We start from the raw sequence: 23644 nt of genomic DNA, 5'->3' as shown, positions 1-23644 counted from the left end.
AAAATGTAAAGATACAGAAAGGATATAGAAGATTGGAACAACATGATTAATCAATTTGACCTAATTGACATATATAGAACCCTGGAGTCAACTGTAAAATACAGCTTCCTTTAAAATACATTTTGAAAATTTACCATATGCTGGACCATAACAAATCTTAACAAATTTCAAGAAGTGAAATCACTCAGAGTATATTTGCTAATCCTAGTAGAATTAAGTTAGAAACCAAAAATAAAAGATAAAACCCAAAACTATAAAAACCTTGGAAGACATCCTAGGCAATAGCATTCTGGACATAAGAGTGAGCAAAGATTTCATGATGAAGATGCCAAAAACAATCACAACAAAAGCAAAAATTGACATATGGGATCTAATTAAACTTCAGAGCTTCTGCACAGCAAAAGCTCTAGTTTGCAAATATTTTCTCCTATTCTGTAGGCTGTCTGTCGTATAGAATGGGAGAAAATATTTGCAAATTATGCATCTGACTGAGGTCTAATATCCAGCATCTATAAGGAACTTAACAAGAAAAAGAACAAACAACCCCATTAAAAAGTGGGCAAAGGACACAGACAGTTTTCAAAAGGAGATATACATGCGGCCAACGAGCATATGAAACAAAGCTCAATATCACTGATTATTAGAGAAATGCAAATCAAAATTACAATGAGATACCATCTCATACCAGTCAGAATGGCTATTATTAAAAGGTCAAAAATAACAGATGCTGCTGAGGCTGTGGAGCAAAGGGAATGCTTATATACTATTGGTGAGAGTGTAAATTAGTTCAACCATTGTGGAAAGCAGTGTGGCGATTCCTCAAAGACATAAAAACAGAACTACCAACTGGTGTCAGAAAACAGCAGCACAGAGTGGATCCAGCCCAGACCAGATTGTCACAGAAAAGATGCTTCATAAGACGTGTTTTGATTAGTATATTTAAGTACATGTAATTTAATTCGTGTTAAAAAAAAAAAAAAGAACCAGAACTGCCATTTGACTCAGCAGTTCCATTAATGAGTATATACACGAAGGAATATAAGTTGTTCGGCTGTGAAGAAACATGCACGCAAACGTTCATTGAAGCACTGTTCACCAAAGCAGAGACATGGAATCAACCTAAATGCCCATCAGTGACAGATCAGATTAAAAAAAGTGATATGCATACACAATGGAATACTATGCAGCCATAAAAAAGAGCAAAATCATGTCTTTTGCAGGAACATGGATGGAGCCAGAGGCCGTTATCCTTAGCAAACTAATGCAGGAACAGAAAACCAAATACTGCATGTTCTCACTTATAAGTGGGAGCTAAATGATGAGAACTCATGGACACAAAGAGAGGAGCAACAGACGTTGGGGCCCACTTGAGGGTAGAGGGTGGGAAGAGAGGATCAGAAAAAATAACTATTGGGTACTAGGCTTAGTACCTAGATGACGAAATAATCTGAACAACAAACCCCTGTGACTTGAGTTTACCTATATAACAAACCTGCACATGTACCCCGAACCTAAAATAAAAGTTAAAAAAAAAAGAAAATCTCTGTGTTTGCAAATTAATTAGTACTCTTGTAAGTAACCTGCAGTACACTGAAGAAATCAAAATGGAAATCAAAACATCCTCAAATGAATAATAATGAAAATATAACATGTCAAACGTTGTGAGGTGCAGCTATAGCAGTGTTTAGGGGGGAAGTGTTGCCTTAAATGCATATATTGGAAAGAAAAGTGGCTGAAAAATCAGTGACCTAAGCATTGACCTCAAGATGTAAAAAAAGATGATCCAATTAAACGTAAAGGAAGTAGATGGAAGGAAATATTAAAAATAATCATATAAATTAATGAAATAGAAAATAAATACCACATTGAGAGGATCAATAAAACCAAAAAGTAGTTCTTTGAAAACTAATAAAATTGATAGACTCGCACAAGCTTGATCAAATAATCTGTGCAACAAATTATCAATAAGAAGAATGAAAAGGATGCATTAATCCAGATCTTACAGACATTAAAAAGGAGATTTTATGAACTCATTTTTGTTAATAAATTTGGGGCTGGATGCAGTGGTGCATGGTTGTAATCCCAGCTACTCTGGAGGCTGAGATGGGAGGATTGCTTAAGCTCAGGCGTTTGAAACTACCCCGGGCAACATAGTGAGACCCTGTCTCAAAAAATTTTTTTTTTCTGTAATGGAAAAATTCCTAGAAAGAGAAAACTTGAATAGTCGTGTAACTATGTTTAAAGTGGAAATCATAGTTACAGTTCTGCCCACAAACAAAACTCCAGGCCCAGGGGGCTTCAGCAGTGAATTCTGCCAAACACTGAAGGAGGGAAAGGTACCGGTATTATACAGACTCTTCTAAAAAGTAGAAAAAGAGCACTTCTCAGTTCATTTTGTGAAGCCAACATCACCTTGATACGAGGGACAAGGGCAAGAAGGACAAGGACATTGCAGGAAAAGAAATTGAGGGCCAGTTGCTCATGAACATAGATATGAAAAAATTGAAACTAAATATCAGTGAGCATAACCAGCAGTAGACACAAAAGAATCTCATATTACAACCACATTGGATTTCTTTCCAGCAGTGTAAGGATGATTTAGCATTAAAAAACCAAGCAGTGTAAGTTACCACTTTAACGAGAATAAAGGAGGAAAATCTTGTCATTTCAATAGATACAGCAGGTGGTAAAATTCAACATCCCATCATGGTAAAAATCTTAGCAAACAAAGAATAGAAGTGAACTTCTCAATTCTGATAAAAGGTATCTTGGCAAATATTACTCAATGGTGAAATGTTAAAAAGGCTTCCCTCTGAGAGCTGGAACAAGACAGAGATGCCTGCTCACATGACCTCTATTCAAAATTGCTCTGTAACAAGGCAAGAAAAACACAAAAAGAGTAAAGAATTCAAAGAAAGGAGTAATACTGTTATTATTCACAGATGATGTAATTGTGTAGTAGCAAATCCTAAAATGTCAACACACAAATTGTTAGAATTTAGGGAATTTAGCAAAATTGCTAAATAGCAAGCCAACTAAATTTCAAAATAACCGGATATAAAATCAGTATCCAAAAATCTGTTTTATTTCTGCATATAAGCAACAAACAGAAAAGAAAAAATTTTCAAAGATGTCATTTAAAATAACACTTAGAAATATAAAACACCTCAGAATAAATCTAACCAAAGACTTTTAAGCCCTGTAAAGAAAGATGTTCACAGATTGGACAACTCAATATTTTTAAAATGTCATTTCTCTCCATGTGATTTGCAGATTCAATGCAATCCCATTCAGAATCCCAGTAATTCCTTTTTAATATGTGGAAACTGACAGATGGATTTTAAAATTTATCTGGAAATGCAAAGGGCCAAGGATAGCCCAGACACTTTGAGAAAGAAGAAGGAGGTGTTAGGACCATTCTAAATATTCTACATTACTGTCAAGTGATTAAGATGGTGCAGCATTGCTATGAGGCTAGAGAAATAGACCAGTCGACCAGCTATGTGTGGACACTGGTTTATTACAAAGCTGGCATTGCAGTAAAACAGAGTGAATCTCAGAAACCAAACCCAGCCATCCCCTCAGTGACCAGGAGTCACACCCAAATAGGAGTGTTATATGCTTCCTACTTACTTTTTCTATTTTTTTTAAACCATCATCATTTTCAGAGGGGTTTGCTTTGCTTTTCTCCAGCCTTCCTCCCCTACCACACAGCTTTGTGATCCAAAAGCAGCAAAGGTGAAACTGGCGAGGTGAGCTTAGGTGATACAGGGCAGAAGTTAGAGATAGGGGACCATGACTGGTCCAGTTACCCAGGTTAGTCCCATTATTAATAGCTTTCACCCTCAAAAGTGTTGCAGTGTGGATGACAAATTATATAATCACCCACTTTAAAGGATTTTAGAGTGTTGGATTGCAAACCGTGTTAAGAATAGAGGGATGGAAATGTTGGCAAGAGGTGGGGGAAAGTAGGGAGAATTAAGTCAATGGCAACAGCTAGTTTGTGGGTGGATGGTCCAGACATCGTGATTAGGTGAGGTGTGGGCTCCAGTTTACAGTTCTTGAAGGAGGAGCATGCCTCATGGAAAGCTCTGAGATCTATGAACTCAGGGATGTCACACGTCCCTCTCTAAGGCCAATCTAAAACAACAGCAGTTATTTAAAGAGAGTTACATAGGCAGCCTGGGTTTCAGTTTATGAGATATACTCTAGAAACAACACTGGAGAATAAGTGCAAGTCAGCCTACATTCTCACCAAACTGGTTACATCTCTGAACTACCGGTTCCGTGTCATTTGCAAAGAACCGTAGCAGACTATTATCTATTTTTTCTTGAATTTCTTCAGAAGAGTGGTTCTCAAGGTGAGATTCTCAGACTCCTGGAGGGTGCTTGAGACCCTTTTGTGGCGGGGGGGGCGGTCTGTGAGATCAAAACAACTTTCATAATATTACTTAGATGTAATTTTCCTTTTTTCCATTGTATTGACATTTGTACAGAAGTGCAAAAGCAATGGTGGATGAAACTGCTCGTCGTCTTCTTCTTCTTCTTTTTTTTTTTTTTTTTTTGAGACGGAGTCTCGCTCCGTCACCCAGGCTGGAGTGCCTTGGCCTTGGCATGATCTCGGCTTACCGCAACCTCCACCTCCCAGGTTCAAGATATTCTCATGCCTCAGCCTCCCGAGTATCTGGATTACTTGTGCGTGCCACCATGCCTGGCTAATTTTTGTATTTTTAGTAGAGATGGGGTTTCACCATGTTGGCCAGGCTGGTCTTGAACTCATGACCTCAGGTGATCTGCCTGTCTTGGCCTCCCAAAGTGCTGGGATTACAGGCATGAGCCACCGCACCCGGCCAAAACTGCTAGTCTTTAGCATGCATCCAGGCAGTGCCACCAAATTGTATGAGTAGTCATCATATTCTTCACTGTCCTGTAATCACAGTTTTAAAAATGTGATTTATTAATTAAAAATTTATGTTAGCATGTCCTTGGTGAGGTAGTCAAAATCATAAATCTTATTAAACCTAGACCTTTAAGTCTTTAGTAGTCTGTGTGACAAAAGAGGAAATACATAGAAAGCATTTCTGTGGAATATGGAATTTTGAAGAAAAGCCCTTGCTCCCCATTGTTTGAGTGGAGACTGAACTAAACCAACTGCTTTGAACTGTGTTTGTTCAAGCTTTTTACTTGAACAAACAGCAGGCAGAAGTGGTTATTCAGATTCGGGTGTTTGGCAGACACTGTCTTGAAAATGAATGAAGTGAGCCTGTCACTTCAAGAAAAACAACGCCAGTATTTGTTGCTAATGATAAAATGAGCTTTCAAGTGAAAATCTGAGTTTTGGGAACTTGTCTGCCTGTCACTGTGAACTTGACAACTTCCTAGCACTGAAAGACTTTTCTGGATGAGTTTGATGATGAGATTAATGAATGGGATTTTTCAATACTGCAAAATGAGAGGTAACAATATCGAGAAGGTTTGCATAACTCAGTGAACTATGTTCCAAATGACAGATGTCATAAATCAGGCATGAGTTAGAGATCCCTTCAAAGTGCGAGATGGAGCTATGGGTTTTAGCATAACAGAGTCTGAAAAGTTCACCAATATCATTTCAGATTCCATATTGCAACTGACCCCTGAGGAATTACCACTTGTGGAATTTTTGTGTGGTAGCAAGAAGAATGCCTGCAATATTTTTTTAAGATTATCTGAAAAGGCTATTAAAATACTCCTTCCTTTTCCAACTATATATTCTCTGAAGCCAGATTTTCTTCCTAACATCCAGCAACTGACAGGATGCAAACTCTATGAGAATCTTTCTGTTAAGGATATTTGAACAATATAGCGCTACTCTTCTCACTACTTTTTTTTGAGGGAGGATTGATGAATAGTTAATTTCATGAAAATATTATGTTAATATATGTTTAATTGTTATTTGTAAATAAATTTTTAAAATAAATACTTACATTTTTTTCCATTTTAATTTCCAATCTGGTAAATAGCGATACAATCCACAGAAACAAAAGCTCTTGGGAGTCCTCAATAATTTTTATGAGTCAAAAGAGGTCTGGAGATAATAAAAAGTTTGCGATCCACTGCTTTAGAACACTGGTTTTCAGCCTTGATGGACAGCAGGATCGTCTGTAATTTTAAAAGTTAACACTGTGGAGCTTGCAGTGAGCCGAGATCGCGCCACTGCACTCCAGCCTGGGGGACAGAGCGAGACTCTGTCTCAAAAAAAATAAATTAACCGCTGTGTTGGTCTCACCCCTAGTGTTTCTGTTTCAGTTCATCTGGGGTGCAGTGTGAGCGTTGTGATTTTTTCAGGCCCCCCAGGTGATGCGGACGTGTAGCCAGGGGTAGGAAGCACAGGACTAGGCAGATGCTGGAGATGAGCAGGCCCTGGCTTTGTCAGCATCAACTGTATCGCAGGCACTGTTCTTAGTGCTGGAGGTAGGGCAGTGAACAAATAGAAAAGTCCTTTCCCTCAGGGAGCAGGAGAAACATCTCGTCCCTGTCCAGGAGAGGAGATGGCTAAGCAGGTAGACAAGTAAGTGTTACCTTCTGTAAGGTTGGGGGTGGACCTCATGGAATACCAAGGCCAGGGTGCAATGGAGTCCTGATGTGCTGGTTTGCTTTGCCTTCAGACCAAGTTTTGGCCCCGGTTTGCTGCAGTCTTCAGAGCTGGTGCCCCCTGACCCCCAGCAGCCACAGGCCTCCGCCGAAGCCCCATTTGCTGCCAGAGGGATCTACTCGGAGGAGATGCCGTCGGTGGCCCGGCCTCGGCCTGTCGGGGGTACCACAGGTATATGTGGCGGTTTAGCTTCCATTTCTGAGCTATGGGACATTTACTTTTTGGCTAAATTGAAAGAAACTTTATTTTAGGCGTCTCAAGAGTGTCAGTGTGCAGTGGCCTCTGCCGCTGTTCAGGGCTGTTTCCCCTCAGATCCTGACTGAGATGGAGGCAGAGAGAGAGGAGAGAGAGGAGAGAGAGAGGCCGAGCTCCCAAAGCTGCTGTCTGCTGATTGGCTCTGGAACTAGGCCCTTCATGTGAAGTTTACGGCACGCTTCCTCCAGGAAAAATGTTTCCAAATCCTCACTGTAAATGGAAAGATCTAGGTCTGAGCACTTTGGATGGCATGAAAACAAGTTAGTTTTCAAGAAGGTGCTTTTTTCAGCTTGTAATGAACAACTCTCAAAGTCTGGGTGACAGAGCAAAACTCTATCTCAAAACAAAACAAAAGCAAGTAGTTTAAGCCAATTCCAAATTTGCAATAATTGGTGGATATTTTTTCATTATGGTTTTTCTAGGAAATTATTTTGCGTTGTTTATTACTCAGCAAAACAAATAATGTATCCTGGAATCTTATAGGTTTTCCTGAACTTTACAGGTGCTTTGCTTTGCAGTGAGTCTTGATTCCCCTGCTAATTTTAGGTATTTGAACCTCCCTACATGGCATGCATACTAAGCAAAATTCAGATGTATTTATTTTTAGTTTAAAATCTGAACAAATATAGAAATTATACATGTTTGATAACATTCAAAAGGAAATTATTTTTAAATTTCTATTAGATGAAATTATGTAAAAACGTGTAATGGAAAATGTTAAGATCTATTAGAAGGATTACCTTTTTAACTATAGAAAATTATGAAGCGTGTATTTGTCTGAAAATTGCCAATTATTTTCAAAAAAAGAAAATAGTACCTAGGAGAAATTTACAGCACCTCACGATCAAGAAGTATTTTTATTATAGAAGATACCTCATATAAATTAAGTGGACCAACCTGAAAAGATCAGTGGGAGGAGGAAAAAGGTCCAGTTTTTAAATTATTTTAAAATTGCAAATTAACACCATAATGCACCATTTCAATCATGAAATTATTTTTATAATAATGTGGTATGGTAAAGTTAGCATCCAGTTTCTTCATCTGTATGTACTGGGAATATTCGTACTTACCTCCTTGGTTGTTTAGCTGATAAAACAAGATGACAGAAGTGCCCAAAATAGTGCCTAGCATAGCATAAACTTTCAATAAATATTAGCTGCCATGACTATTGTCACTATTATTTTCAGTGGTGGCATAAATTATTAAATTTTTGGAAGGCAGTTTGGCAGTAGGACTTACAGAGCCTTTGATTTGGTAATTCCAGTTCTGGAAATCCAGGCTCACTCTCCTAAAATCCAAAATATTGGGGGAAAAAAACATATGCCAAGATATTTATCACAGCATTATTTGCATAATAGCAAAGCATTGTTAGTTTCCCCAGATACTCAGTAGTAAGGGCATCCTTGAGTAAATCCTGTAGCTACTTAAGATGAAGAGGTCATAAAAAGCCAGAAAAGGGGGATTTGAGATTTACCAGTTGCCTCCTATGTGTTTGATGCTTGATCTGTTTTATGTCTTTTAATCCTTGAAATAACCCTCTGAGGTAGATTTTTTTTTTTTTTTGAGACGGAGTTTTTGCTCTGTCGCCCAGGCTGGAGTGCAGTGGCACGATCTCGGCGAACTGCAACCTCCGCCTCCTGCGTTCAAGCGATTCTCCTGCCTCAACTTCCCAAGTAGCTGGAATTAGGATCACAGGCGCCCACCACTGCATCCAGCTAATTTTTGTATTTTTGGTAGAGACGGGGTTTCGCCATGTTGGCCAGGCTGGTCGTGAACTCCTGACCTCAGGTGATCCGCCCGCCTCAGCCTCCCAAAGTGCTAGGATTACAGGCGTTAGCCACTGCACCTGGCTGAGGTAGATTTTTTATTCCTGCTGGAGAAGTAAGGAATCAAGGCTCAGTGGTAGCCATAGCCCATTGCTCAGGGTCACATGGCTTGTCGATGCAAACCCCGGCTTGCTGGGCTCAATGCTGACTCATGGGGGAAGCCTGTGCAGTATGTTAAGTGAACAGCACAGGATACAAAATCCTACCGAATGATGATTTCAGCTACTGGAGTGGCTTTACACAGAAGGTGTGCTTTTCTCCCTGTGCAGTTGGTTGAGCCTTTGGAAATAGGGAACGCTGCGCTGCTCTTGTAGCATTTTGCAAGATTTGCTCAAACAACGCCTGTTGGGCAAGGAGTGTCAGTTGTCCTGATCATTTTAATACCATTAGGATTTTTTAACTGACCTGGTGCTCCAGTAGAGTGCATTGCCCTGCCCAGAGCCAGGACAGCTTCTCCTGATTTTTAGTTATCATTAAATATCCAAATAAAACCGTTGAGGAGTTCTTTTTTTTTTAATGTGGTTGATTAATTGAGGTTGTTGGTCAGGTCCAGTAGCTCACAGCTATAATCCCATCATGTTGGGAGGCCAAAGTGGGAGGATCACTTGAGGCTAGGAAGAGTTCAAGACCAGCCTGGCCAACATAGTGAGACCCCATCTCTTAAAATAAAGAATTGAGAGAACTGAGGTTGTTAATTAGACAACTAGAGTAGGAATAGACTTAAAGATGGAGGAGGTGCCTCCTTTAGCTATGGACGCTTGGAGCCTTTGTGGTTCCAGTCTGAGCATCACTGGTGAATTTGATGAAATTTCCAAATTTGGAAATAAGTATTCTATTTCACAGTTTTTAAGGATCACTTTTTTCACCCTTAATTTGCAGTATAGGTGTATTTCCATACGACAGAAGTTGATGAGGGAGAAAAACATTGTATATTACCTGGCTTCCATAGCCACAGGAGGCTGTAGATGTCTGGGTATAGGAGGGTAATTAGCTCTAGAGAGTCCTCTGGCTCTGCCATCAGCTCACGGCACCAGTGAGGCTGGGGGAGTGGTTTTAATTGTATTGTGGCTACATTACAGACACAATATGAGTTATAATGAAAATATACTTTAATATGCTGAATTTAAATAGATACATCTCCTGCCTTTTAAGGAAAAAAAAAATAAGCATATTGTATATCCAGCTCCTTGTGAATCTCGAAGCCACAAGCAAGAAAGAGCCAGGCTTCAGCTTCATGGTGGCTCCCAAACCTTTCACCCCTTTCTTAATAAATGAGCTGCTCCTTGTTGGTAACTGCCACAGAGATGAATGGAAGTACCTTCTGTGGTACCGTTTATCCCCAGTCCTAATGGCTAGCCACGAAAATAAGGGCATCACTGTCAGCCTCTGAATTAAAAGAAAATCAGAGTCCAGGAACCAAGAAGCTCATGGTCTGTTGCTCTTAGGAAATGCCATTTCTGGAGATAGAACTGGTACCAAGTCATGATCCCTTGTCTTTAAGGAGTGCAGTGGTCAGAGCTGACAGTGTCTTCTGACAGGGTGTTTTGGAGGGAATACACCATGACTAGACATGGGGAACCCTTGGGGAAACAGTTGCATCAGGAGTGGGATAGTGGTTCCATTGGGGCTGTTGTGCTCACAGGGAGGAGGGGTCACCCTCACGCAGTGCTTCAGGAGAGGAGCCCGCGGGCTTTCTGATGGGCTGGTAGGAAGTGCGCAGGAAAGAGGAGTGGGGCATAGGGTATAGGTTTTTAGATCTGAGCAAGTAGGGCTGCACAGCCCTGGGTGGAAATGGGGAGGGTGAAATGGGGGACAGACTTAGGCTTAGGGTTGAATGACATGGAGTCAAGAATTCTGTTTCAGACTTTTTTGCATAGGGATTTTCTTCTTTTATTCGTTTATTTTTATTGCTTGGTCCACGGTGCTTCGTGGTACATTTCCCTACCGCTTCGTGGTGCATTTCCCTACCTATGGGACCCTCAGGAAATGCTGACAGTATGGCAGTTGAGGTGAGATTTCTGGAGATAGAACTGGTACCAAGTCCTGATCCCTTGTCCTTAAGGAAGGTAGTGGTCAGAGCTGACAGTGTCTTCCTCGGCAGCCATACTCTCCTATATCATGTTGACCAGGCCACTCCACCGTGTTCCTTCTAGGCTCCCAGATCCAGCACCTGACACAGGTGGGGATTGCCAGCAGAATCGGAGCTCAGCCGGTGGAAATCCCATCAAGCAGAGGCAGCCAGTATGGGGGGCCAGGCTGGCCTTCGTACGGGGAGGACGAAGCGGGACGAAGAGAGGCCGTGAGTATCTTCCGTTCGGGTCATCATTTAAAATTTAGACATAGGCCAGGTGCGGTATCTCACACCTGTAATCCCAGCACTTTGGGAGGCCGAGGCGGGTGGATCACGAGGTCAGGAATTCGAGACCAGCCTGGCCGACATAGTGAAACCCCATCTCTACTAAAAATACAAAAAAAAATTAGCTGGGCGTGGTGGCGGGTGCTGGTAGTCCCAGCTACTTGGGAGGCTGAGGCAAGAGAATTGCTTGAACCTGGGAGGTGGAGGTTGCAGTGAGCCGAGATCGCGCCACTGCACTCCAGCCTGGGTGACAGAGTGAGACTCTGTCTCAAAAAAAAAAAAAAAAAAATAGACATAATCCCTCAATTTAGCAGCTTCTGCTTTGGGGGGGGTCCCTTTTTAAAACCTACATTTAAAAAAGTTTTAATCTCTCTCACGTTTTCCCGCCTTGCTTGTGTTTTGGCTTACAGTTTTTAGCATCTAGCTTTTAGGAAGTACATAATTTTTCTTGAGGCAGAGTTCAAGCTTTCAGTAGTAAATTTGAATCTATAGGTGACACCTCTGGAGTTCTTGTTTGGTGGGATTGCTGTATAAATATTCATGCTCTTCCACAGCATTTGTGTTTCATTGTGGGTTTGTTAACGTCATTTGTATTATGACCATGCTTAGGTAATTTTGTAATAAGCACACAGTTGGGGACATTTTAAGGCACAGGTTTTCTTTTTGAGACTTCTGTTCACTCACTCAATATGAGCATCGGTAATTCCTACAAGTGCTTTTATTTGCTTAAGAACTGTATATCCTGGGGGGATAAATTAGTGAAGTTTGAAAATACCACCCAGAATATTACTTTTTGTTTTCTCCTTATCGTTATGCTACTGCGCCCGTTGCATTTCTGTGCCTTCCCAACAGACACACTCAATTCCTTTCATGGCTGGATACTCTTACCTAGTGAAAGGACATTAACTTTAGAATAAGGCGCTTCCCTAAAAGAGACGTTGTTATACTTAGAGTCTCAGGTATCTGCTTTAAGTTTGCTGCCATTTCTCTTTTTTTGCCTTCATTTTGCCTAGCCTTAGCTTCATGAGGTGTTTGGGGTTTTGGTGTTTTGTTTTTTTGAAAAAATGGAGACAAGGTCTCACTATGTTGGCAAGGCTGGTCTTGAACTCCTGGCCTCAAGCAATCCTCTCTCCTTGGCTTCCCAAAGGATTGGGGTTATAAGTATGAGCCACCATGCTTGGCATGGGGTGTTAAGGTTTTCCTGTCACATCCACTTTGGAGCACTGCTCGGTCACTGTTTGGAGAAGTGAAACATAGAAAGAATCTAGAGCTGGAATGCCATGTTTGGCTCACGAATAACTTGGCCCTAGCATGTTTTTTAGTACGCAGATTTAAGTACTCTTACATGTAAATGCAAAGAGACATTTTTTTTCCACTGGGGGGAAGAAACATGAAAAAAAATCTGAAAAGTGTAATAATTCTTGTGAAACTACTGCCAAGTTAATCTCTGTGCTGCAGATATCAGCAAAACTATTTTACGCTTTAGTGCAGATAAGTTTTTAAAGACAAGGCTCTGCAGAGCCCTCAGTAGACACACACAGAGATAGGAGACAGACGGCAGCTAGATAAGGCGGAAGATGGTTGCGTGGGCTCCAGTCCAGGGCAGAGGCAGCTGTTCCCCTTGTCAGCCTTGTGTGGATCCGCTTAACCTCCTTCAGCTCTCAGATATCAGCCGACCTTTCACCTCATGAGGCACTCCAGCCTCCCTCCCTTCTGTTCACTCCAGCCTCCCTCCCTTCTGTTCTCTCCAGCCCCCTGGTGTCTTCACCCCTCACCTGCGGCATAGGCAGCAGGGCCCTGTTGGAGGGCTGAGTTGGTGGATGGACATGGGCAATCCTGGGAACCTTCCTAAAGCCAGTTTGCATTTGATGTTTCGGCTTATTCTTCCGTAGGAAGTACAGTGACGTTTGCCATGTTTTTCAGACACACATGCTCAGACATCAAGAGTATTCTTCTTCACCGCTATTTCAGGTGCCAAGGACTTCAGGCAGGGAGCCCTCAGCTCCTTCCGGGAACCTCCCCCACCGGGGACTGCAGGGCCCTGGGCTAGGTTACCCCACCAGCTCCACGGAAGACCTCCAGCCCGGCCACTCCTCAGCCTCTCTCATCAAAGCGATCCGCGAGGAGCTCCTCCGGCTCTCCCAGAAACAGAGCACCGTGCAGAACTTCCACAGCTGATCGGCCTCGCCTCGCAGATTTGCCAAGTATCCGCTTCCTGTGGAAGCAAGACCAAAACGAAATCAACTGAGTGGGTGTTTGGAAGAGGAAGGAGCAACTCCTGGGCAGCCTGCCCAAGGGAGGGAACAAGTTGCAATTTAGAAGATGCCATACGTCGTGTGACAGCTCATGAGCCTTTCACTGGGCTGGCAATTGTCTGACCACTTGGGTTCAGTTGAAATATATGTATTTTGGCCAAAAGCCAGCAGCACTTCACAAAAACAAAACACAAACCTAAGCTAACAAAATGACTGCATTCGTCTCTTTTTTAAAGGCAGAGATTAAACTGTATGGACAGCATAGGGATGAAAGGAACCAAGCGTTTCCGTGGGATTGAGACTGGTACGTGTACGATGAACCTGCTGCTTTGTTTTCTGAGAAGAGGTTTGAAGACATTTTATTAACAGCTCGATTTTTCTCTTTTACTCCATAGGAACTTATTTTAATAGTAACATTAACAACAAGAATACTAAGACTGTTCGGGAATTTTAAAAAGCTACTAGTGAGAAACCAAATGATAGGTTGTAGAGCCTGATGACTCCAAACGAAGCCATCACCCGCATTCTTCCTCCTTCTTCTGGTGCTACAGCTCCAAGGGCCCTTCACCTTCATGTCTGAAATGCAACTTTGGCTTTTTCAGTGGAAGAATATGTTGAAGGTTTCATTTTGTTCTAGAAAAAAAAAAAAAATCCCTCCCAAAGTGGGGCAAAAAGCTTTATATTTATTTGATTATCCAAAATACAGATCAAAGTTTAGATCTACGTTCTTCATTGTATTTGCTGTTTCTTAATTGGGCACACACAACTCCTGGTCACGTCCCAGTTCAGCACCAATCGCTAAGGCCGATCCTGTAGAATGAGGCTTTCAAGAGGTCCTAACTGATCCTTTCTTCCACTTTGCTGTTGATTTGTTCACAAATTATGTCTAAATGAGAAATCTTCTGTAAGCAAAAGTTATTTAATAATTCCCAGCACCACCAAATTGTTATACATACATCCCTACCAGTCACATTCCCTGTGTTCAGAGCCTGGAAATGAAATTGAGTTCAGTTCACCCTCTCTGTAATGAATCAAGAAATGTAAAAGAGCTTTGAGACCACAAGGGAAAGGAGAGAGTTGCTTCTCATTTCTGATTTTATTGTGCTATTATTCTGTCAAGTGGCTATTAAAATTGTCTTATGCTCTTTGGGCTAAGAGGGGATCATCTCGCTTAAGATTTACTCCTGATGTAAACATTTCCCCCACTTTCCAAATAATGGTAAAGAAAACAGTGGCAAGGGCTGTTCTGTTTTCTGGTACCTGGGTGAAACTCAGAAGAAAAGCAGGCTTAGCTAAGAGATTTTCACTATTAACCTGTTTTTATTAGGTCAGTGAAGACAGTCATGCATTGCTTAATGATGGGGATGCGTTCTGAGAAATGTGTCATTAGGCTGTTTTGTTGCTGTGCCAACATCCTAGATTGTATTTACACAACCTACATGGTATATAGCCTACTACACACTTGGGCTGTGTGGCATGGCCTATTCCTCTTAGGCTACAAGCCTGTACAGCATGTTACTGTATTGCACACAATGGTAAATATTTGTGTATCTAAACATATCTAAACATAGAAAAGGTATGGTAAAAATACAATTTTATAATCTTATGGGACTACCATCAATATGTAGACCGTCATTGACCAAAACATCCTGATGTGTGCATGACTGTACTTTTCATTAAATAACAGATAAGGGGCTATAGAATTTGGGGCTCTGACTAATCAAAACCTGTGTATCTGTGTCAAGTTTTAAGACCCCTGAAACAGCTAAAACAGGTTTCCAAAGTGTAATCACTGGATTTCAAAACCATGTTTCAGCCATTCATTAATGAAGCCTGTGGTACAGATGTAGAGTCTTACAATACGAGGAAAGTTGGTTCTGGGAAGTTAAGATGTAGCCAGTTTTCATCTGGACACCTCTGAAAGAGAAGGAGTGCAGGAGAGTAAGTCTCTCAAGGACTTTAAATAAAGGACCAGCAGCGTCTTATCAGGCGATCCTCAGAGGCTCCAAGGAGCTTTGGAGAGAATTCCCCCTTCTGGGCTTGATGTCTTGGTTTTGGTTTAATACCCGACTGTCCCCAAACTGAACGATTCTCTTTGTATGTCACTCAAAAATACCAGGTTTCCTGAATATCTTATTAAGAATTTCAGATATCCAAGCAGAATTTTATTATGGACACCTTGTAATGAATTCAAATCGTGTGACAGCAAATGGGATAAATGGCCCCTTCTCTCCCAGTTCTGCTCGGGGCCATACGGGCTTGCACATAGAGTGTGCTAAAAATGGTGACCTCCTTTGAGCGTTGCAGAAAGAGGGTTCTGTTTCAAATTGGGCTGACTGTAAAAGCATTTTGATGTCTTTCAAACTACCATAAAGGGATTTCAAGTGTATTTTTATTCTTAGAAACAATACACCTTTAAACAGATGTCAAGACCAAAGATGACATATAGTAAACAGCTGGTGGTTATGGTGTGGTGTGAGCAGGCCCCCGGATCGCCAGCCCTCTGTTGGTGGTCATAAAGCACACGCAGTTTGTACTTGCTTCCTCTCGACGCCTGCCACAACAGTTTTACCCGTCACCAAACTCAGAACAAACTAGCTGTGTGAGCAGCACCGTACCCTAGCGGTCTTCAGACATTCAGTTCATGTCATCCACTGAAAGGAAGGGTCCTCGCATTGACAGCGTGTGGCTTTGGAGTCCGTTTATGGAAGCACTCTACAATGAACAGTTGAATTTTATGTCTATTCTTTTTTCCTATTTTGAAAGTTCTAGTGGTAACACAAGCTGTAAATTTGAGTCAGAATGTTTGGAGAAATGATTTTTTTTTTTCAGAGTCTACTTTGTCACTCACTGACTGTGTCTGGTTCCTTCTCTGAACTTCATTCTCCCCATCAGCCAAACAAGAACAGACCTCCCCCGCCACCTCCCAGGCTCCCTAATTGTGAGAATCAGATGTGATCATGTGTGCAGATGTCCCGTGAGGAGGGAGCATAAAGCACTGTGAAAATGTAGCATGCTGTCTATATGGACGCCCTAGGATGAGCGATGTGAAACGCTGAGCTCCTGCGGTGAATGGGTTCACACATGGGTAATGAGCAAAACTGAAAGCTCAGTGTGACTCAGTTTCCTCGCTCCCATTTTGCTTTAAATTCACTTCCTTCACCAATTTTCCGATTGCGTTTATTAAGCATCTTTCTGCTCCCGACTTTCTGGTGTCTCTGGCACCAAATAAGCCAGCAGACATGAGCCTTGCCTTCTGAGAATTTAGAATCTAAGATAGCATGAGTGGGTATAGAAGATGGAAGATACCGATAAATAACATGGTTTAAGCATCAATAAGATTCATTCGAAGAGATCAGGCGCAGTGGCTCACGCCTGTAACCCCAGCACTTTGGGAGGCCAAGGCAGGTGGATCACTTGAGATCAAGAGTTTAAAACCAGCCTGGGCAACGTGGCAAAACCCCGTCTCTAAAAACAAATACAAAAATTAGCCAGGTGTGGTGACGCATGCCTGTAGTCCCAGCTGAGGCACGATAATTGCTTGAACCCGGGGGACGGAGGTTGCAGTGAGCTGAGATTGCACCACTGTACTCCAACCTGGGCAACAGAGCAAGACTGTATCAAAAGGAAAAAAATTCATTCACAAGACATAAATGCATTAGGCACCCAGAAGAAGTTGCGGAAGTTGCATGTTTGGAAATGCAATATCTTGGGGAGACGTCAACTTCTGAAGTGACTTTGAAGGCAGGGCAGCTACCCAGGCAAATGGCGTGGAAGGAAGAGCTGAGAGTGGGCCTGGGAAAGGCTATAGGGAAGGAGTGAAGCTGTCACTGAAAATGATCTTGACCCGCTTTAGTATGGGGACAGAATCCCCAACTGCACTATTGAGGGAGTTTTAGAAGAGAAGGAAGAGGTGCTGGAAGGATGCTTTTGCAGTCATACAGCAAGGAAATGACCAGGGCTGTGAAGATCTACAGAGGAAGTGCTCCAGTGTGGGGGAGGCAAGGGAAGAGGACGAAAATGATGAGAATGACACTGAGGTCATTATTTAGAGCAGATCTCAAGCAGCCGTTTGGCCACGCCAAATCCTTTGTGGAGCATGGTGGGTCTGTCTATCTATCTATCTATCTATCTATCTATCTATCTATCTATCTATATTGAGCTTCTTTACTGCTACCTACACGTTTTTCTCCAAATTTTATTAATTTCATAGTGTTTTAATTTGGGTGGCAGATGACTTTTAAGCAGTGGGTGTTTGCCGGCCAGATCTTTCCTGGCATGCGGACTGTGAGGCAAAGCACAGGTGAAGGTAGGCGCTAAAGGCTTTGGGCTAAAACCAGCAAGCAGTTCTGTGCTATAGGAGTCTCTCGTTTCCCGTGGACAGGTTCAGCGTTCCTTCATTTGCACAACTTCTTTCTAAGTGTTCCAGTGACCAAGCCAGTCATTCGGACACTGATTTGCAGTGCATTGGCAGTAATTCACAAATTAGTTATTACATAAGTCTCTCTCATCCCTTTCACACTAGATTCTCAGACATGAATGAATTTGTCGTTTGGAAGTAAAGCTGGGTAAGGTTTTGGGCACAGGGGTAGGAGGACTCCAGTCTTAACTCCCACGCAAACTTGAGCTCAAGTGGAGTTTTCACCATGGTCATTTCTACCTCTGGAGCAAGGTTCTAGTGCCAGTACTAGAGCCTGCTTATCCACATTTGCCCTGGACAGGAGCAGGAGGAAGTCCACTTCTGTACCAGCAGACAGAGCATGTGAACACAAAACACATTTCTATGGCATAGTCAACTGAACTTCATTTTTACATTTAATCTAACATGTTAACACGTTCTAACAGGGTTTCTATGAGCAGCTGCTGTAACATACTCATAAAATATGATAGACTTAACACTTGTTACCTAATGAACAAGGAGTGTGTGCATTTCAGGTTTCTTTTGATATTCTTGGAGGTGATTGTCAGTGTTTAAATAGGACTACTTTCTCCACTATGAAGATGACTTGGAAATTGCAACATCATGGTACATTGCTAAGTCCATGCTTGTGTGTGTGACAGTAGACTTGATAATTGATCTTAAAACACAGCAGCATTGAAATTTAGGAAAAGAATATTAAATGCCTTTGGAAACATGAAACAAACTTAGGAGCCAGTAAGAAAGTGACAGAAGCAATGAATGTCTTAATGCAGTATAGTTAAAATGGCTTCCCACAGGGTAGATACTTATCCGGGATCCTTACTTTTCCTTCTTCCTCCAGGTTTTTCAGGGGTCACTTCACATTTCTAAAGAAAGAGTGAATAGGCTGGGCATGGTGGCTCAAGCCTCTAATCTCAGCGCTTTGGGAGGCTGAGGCAGGAGGATCGCTTGAGGCAGAAGTTTGAGACCAGCTTGGGCAACATAACGAGACCCCGTCTCTACAAAAAAAATTTAAAAATTAGCTGAGTGTGGTGGCATGTGCCAGTAGTCTCAGCTACTCAGAAGGCTAAGACTGGAGGATCGCTTGAGCCAATGAGTTGGAGGCTGCAGTGAGCTATGATCACACCACTGCACTCCAGCCTGGGCTGCAGGGTGAGGTCCTGTCTCTGAAAAAAAAAAAAAAAAAAAAGTGAATAGGTAAAAGGGACAGAGGTGAAATTTTGAGTGACTTGAGTCTCTTGCAGTCCCTGATTACACAGAAGCTTTCTGAGCTACTTGGAGCATCACGAATAGTCTTTCTTGTACTTACCAGATTTCAAGTATTCATAACTTGACTCCCTAAGTGTACAAGTTGGGAATAGTACAGGGCCAAGATCAAGTCACATACCCTGTACTGTTCCTCCTGCAAATGTGGGGAAAGAAGAGGGAGATAGTAGAGGAATTGAGGCTCCACCCATTCATTCAGTTGCTCTAAGCACCAGAGGACTTGTTTCAGAAAAGGGGAGTAGGAACGCCCTCGACTTTGCCCTCCTCCAGAGCATCTCTGGGACGCAGGGAGCCTGGCTAGCGTTAACAGGAAAGATTGCTCGGCAGAGCTGCCCTGGGGTACTGACTTGTCTCTCCCTCCTTTGTCAAGGTCCATGTTTTTCTGGCTCTTCCTGCACACTCATCCCTAGATTATGAGCGTTAATGTACGAAATGTGCAGAGCAAATTGAGGCCACCTGTGGCATCAATACTGCAACTTAAACTTGACAATCATGGTTTGCTGGTCTCAAATAGGCACTGAAATCTCAGTATGGGTATATGATTTAATAATCGGCCCCTCCCTTCTATTTGTCGGTTTTATGTTTCTATCCTTCAATAGCTGCACTGTTTTCTAATGTGCTGTAGAGTTTTGGAAATAATTTATGCAAGTATTTGGTTTCCATGTTTACAATTTATACAGCTTTCCTAGCATTTTAAATGGAAATGTCAATAAATGCTATGAATTGGTGTCAAAGTGATATTTTCTGTTGATTGCCTTTGCAACATGATAGTTTTCTCGTTTGTAAGACATGAAACATTGGATGAGATGATCTTTCTGTTCTCTAATTTTGCGTCTCTAGTGAGAACACCTAGTACTTTTGTTACTGGTGTAGGGTGTCCAGGTTCTTGGCGTCTTGAACAAAGAGTTGGACAAAACACACAAAGCAAGGGAAGAATGAAGAAATTTATTGAAAATGAAAATACTCTCCACAGTGTGGGAGCGGGCCTGAGCATAGGGGCTCAAGGGCCCGGTTACAGAATTTGTGGGGGTTTAAATACCCTCTAGGGGTTTCCATTGGTTACTTGGTGTATGCCCTATGTAAACGAAGAGGATTAAGTAAAGTCACACAGTCATTTACTTGGCGTACACCCTATGGAGAGGATGTTTCCTGTCATAGCTGAACTGTGGCACGGCCTTATGTCCCCTACTCCAGACCCCATTTTCCTGCCTCACTTTCATTGTCCAAGAAATTAAGTTGAAGGTGCTCTATTCAGTGAGTAGAATTCACAGACTTGTTTTCAGTCCTTTTTGCCTGTGCCAATCCTTTCTACTCAGTGTAGTTTGACTGCTACCCACTTAGCAAATGGATGAATCCACTAAGAGCAAATTCAGTTTGGAATTAAAAGATTAATGCCTCACAATTGAGAAAGATGAGAAGACCAAAGTCCACACAGTCTTGAAAGGTAATAGGATAACCCTGGAGTTGTTTACAAAACCCAAGAAAACAAGAACCCTTTAACTTAGAAAGGGGGATGGGCGCTGTGGCTCATGCCTTAATTCCAGCACTTTGGGAGGCCGAGGCGGGTGGATCAAGGAGGCCAGGAGTTCAAGACCAGCCTGGCCAACATGGCAAAACCCCATCTCTAATAAAAATACAAAAAAAATCAGCCGGGCGTGTTGGCGGGCGCCTGTAATCCCAGCTACTCGGGAGGCTGAGGCAGGAGAATTGCTTGAACCCAGGAGGCAGAAGTTGCAGTGAGCCAAGATCGCGCCACTGCACTCCAGCCTGGGTGACAAAGTGCAACTCTGTCTCAAAAAAACAAAAACAAAACTTGGAAAAGGAACTCAAAACACAGTGGAATATAACAACTAAATGACGCAGAATCCTGGATAGGATCTTGGAATGACAGCAGCAACAAAAGAGAATATAGTGGGAAAACATGAAATCCAAATCAAGTCTATAGTTAACAGTATTGTACAAAGATTAATGTATTGGTTTTGCTAACTTTATTATGGTTATTGAGATTTTAATATTAGAGGAAGCTATGTAAAAGGTATCCTGACACCCTCTAAATCATTTTTGCATCTTTTTTCTAAATCTAAAAGTATTTAAAAATACAAACACGAATCTGGCACAGGTAAAGCCCACAGACCTTCTGCAGAGGCTCATATAATCCTGTCCGGTGCATCCACAACCCAGGGGCTCCAGTACTTCTCAGGGCAAGCTGCTAACTTTGAAACCACAGTTAACAATTGCAAGTCCTGGCAGAAAATCAACCTTCAAGAAGGAGAGCTGGTGGGGTCAACCAAAAGGAGAATTTAAACCTAAAAATCCAAGAAAATAGGCCAGTATGAAAGAGATAAATAATACGTTAGATGTTTAAAGAGATTAAACAGAACTAAGAACAGGATATTATGTAAAAGTCTAAGGAAATTTGCCAAAACCAAAAATAAGTTCTCAAAAGAGATTTATTTATTTATTTATTTATTTTATTTATTTATTTATTTATTTATTTATTTATTTATTTATTTTGAGACAGCGTCTCGCTCTGTCCCTGAGGCTGGAGTGCAGTGACGTAATCTCAGCTCACTGTAACCTTTGCCTCCCAGGTTCAAGCGATTCTCATGCCTCAGCCTCCCAAGTAGATGGGACTATATGCGTACTCCACCACGCCTGGCTAATTTTTGTGTTTTTAGTAGAGATGGTGTTTCACCATGTTGGCGGGCTGGTCTCGAACTCCTGGCCTCAGGGTGATCCACCCGCATTGGCCTCCCAAAGTGTTGGGATTACAGGTGTGATCCACACTGCACCCGGCCAGAAAAGAAATCTTTAAAAAAGACAATATACACACAATGGTCAGATATTTAATATTTTACACATAGCTGAAGAAATAACTATAACAGTTTTAATAATTTTATGTTATGTTTTAATCTAACTTTAGATGGAAAACAACAAAAATAGTGGAAACTAACTGGTAGAACTCATTACCCTACAAGATTTTATATGCTCTGAATGGAAATAGGTTTGAAATGACAGAAGAGCAGGGAGTTACTAGAAACAGCTCAGACTCACAAGAAAGGGCAGGCTGGTCCCATGCTCAGAGCCTGAACCCCCAGTTCAAATGAATATAGCCAGGCGCGGTGGCTCACACCTGTAATCCCAGCACTTTGGAAGGACAAGGCAGGCGGATCACATGAGGTTGGGAGTTCGAGACCAGCCTGACCAACATGGAGAAACCCATCTCTACTAAAAATACAAAATTAGCCGGGTTTGGTGGCGCGTGCCTGTAATCCCAGCTACTCAGGAGGCTGAGGCAGGAGAATCACTTGAACCCAGGAGGTGGAGGTTGTGGTGAGCCGAGATCATGCCATTGCACTTCAGCCTGGGCAACAAGAATGAAACTCTGCCTCAAAAATAAATAAATGAATATGGATTTGAGTCATAATTGGCATTTCTTGTCTCTCTCTCCTCTTCCTCTTTGCACCTGCCAAGCAGAGCTTAAGGTAAAAAGAAAAGAATAACAAGAACAGAGATCCTTTTGTTCAGTTTCTAAGTTAGATTATTAATGGAAAGTTCTCATTGGATGGTGCCCTGTTAAGTAACTTTCTCCCTCTACAGAACTCGGTACTTTCCTTGCCACACCCTTCTGCCCATCCTGGAATAAATGGGGGTGGGTGAGGTTGAGTTCTCTACTGCTGAAGACTTGAAAAATTATAGCCACAAATCTAGGTAAACCACAGTTGTGTAGCTGAACTATTATTTGTTGTATTTGTGCCAAAGCATAGCATTACAGAAGTGTAAGACACAGAACCTGTCTGGAAAACTCGTAAAGCTGTTTCTGAGTGCCTGATTGGTAGCTGGTTCCATCAGTATCTTGAAAATACGTGTTAGTGAAAGTACAGCTATACCCTGGAGATACTGGAAATTCGGTTCCAGACCACTGCAGTAAAGCAGGCCACGAACTTTGTGATTTCCCACTGTATACAGAAGCTATGTGTAGCTATACTGTAGCCTATTAGGTATGCAACAGCATTCTTTTTTAAAAAAAAAAAAGCATACGTGCCCTAATTTAAAAATACTTTGTTGTTAAAAAATGTTAACAATTATTTGAGCCTTCAGTGAGTCCTAATCTTTTTGCTGGTGGAGGGTCTCGCCTCCACGTGGATGGCTGCTGACTGATCAGGGTGGTGGTTGATGAAGGTTGGGGTGGCTGTGACAATTTCTTAAAATAGAACAATGAAGTTTGCCACTTCAGTGGACCCTTTCTTTGATGGAAGATGTCTCTGCAACATGTAATGCTGTTTGATAGCATTTGACCCACAGTAGAACTTCCTCCAAAACTGGAGTCAGTCCTCCCAAATTCTGCCACTGCTTTATCAACTAGGCTTATGGGATAGTCTGCATCCTTTGTTGTCATTTCAATGATGTTCACAGCATCTTCATCAGGACTAGATTCCATCTCAAAAAACCACTCTCTTTATTCATCCATAAGAAACAACTCCTCAGCTGTTGAGGTTTGACCATGAGATTGCAGCAGTTCAGTCACATCTGTAGGCTCCACTGCTAGTGCCCTTGCTATTTCCACCCCATCCGCAGTGACTTCCTCCACTGAAGTCTTGAACTCTTCATCCATGAGGACTGGAATCAATTCTT

General features: G+C 41.9%; 1 protein-coding gene across 4 annotated transcripts in view; it reads left to right on the top strand.

The window, feature by feature from the left end:
• Nucleotides 1-19743, top strand: part of KIAA1549 (KIAA1549 ortholog) — a 154736-nt gene extending 134993 nt beyond the window's left edge. For 2 of the 4 annotated variants that reach the window (XM_055284153.2, XM_063642296.1), the window contains 3 exons: nucleotides 6645-6802; nucleotides 10866-11011; nucleotides 13040-19743. In XM_055284153.2, the coding sequence (XP_055140128.1) occupies nucleotides 6645-6802; nucleotides 10866-11011; nucleotides 13040-13246 (511 nt within the window). In that variant the 3' untranslated portion in view covers nucleotides 13247-19743. Of the gene's footprint in view, nucleotides 1-6644; nucleotides 6803-10865; nucleotides 11012-12991 lie in introns of all 4 variants that reach the window. The other 2 variants (XM_055284152.2, XM_063642295.1) reach the window with 1 other exon arrangement.
• The last annotated feature ends 3901 nt before the right edge of the window (nucleotides 19744-23644 follow it).

This window comes from Symphalangus syndactylus, chromosome 6 (genome assembly GCF_028878055.3).
Source record: "Symphalangus syndactylus isolate Jambi chromosome 6, NHGRI_mSymSyn1-v2.1_pri, whole genome shotgun sequence".
In the NCBI taxonomy this organism is placed as follows: domain Eukaryota; kingdom Metazoa; phylum Chordata; class Mammalia; order Primates; family Hylobatidae; genus Symphalangus; species Symphalangus syndactylus.
Note: the sequence above shows the minus strand (reverse complement) of the source record. Positions and strands in the feature narration are given on the sequence as shown.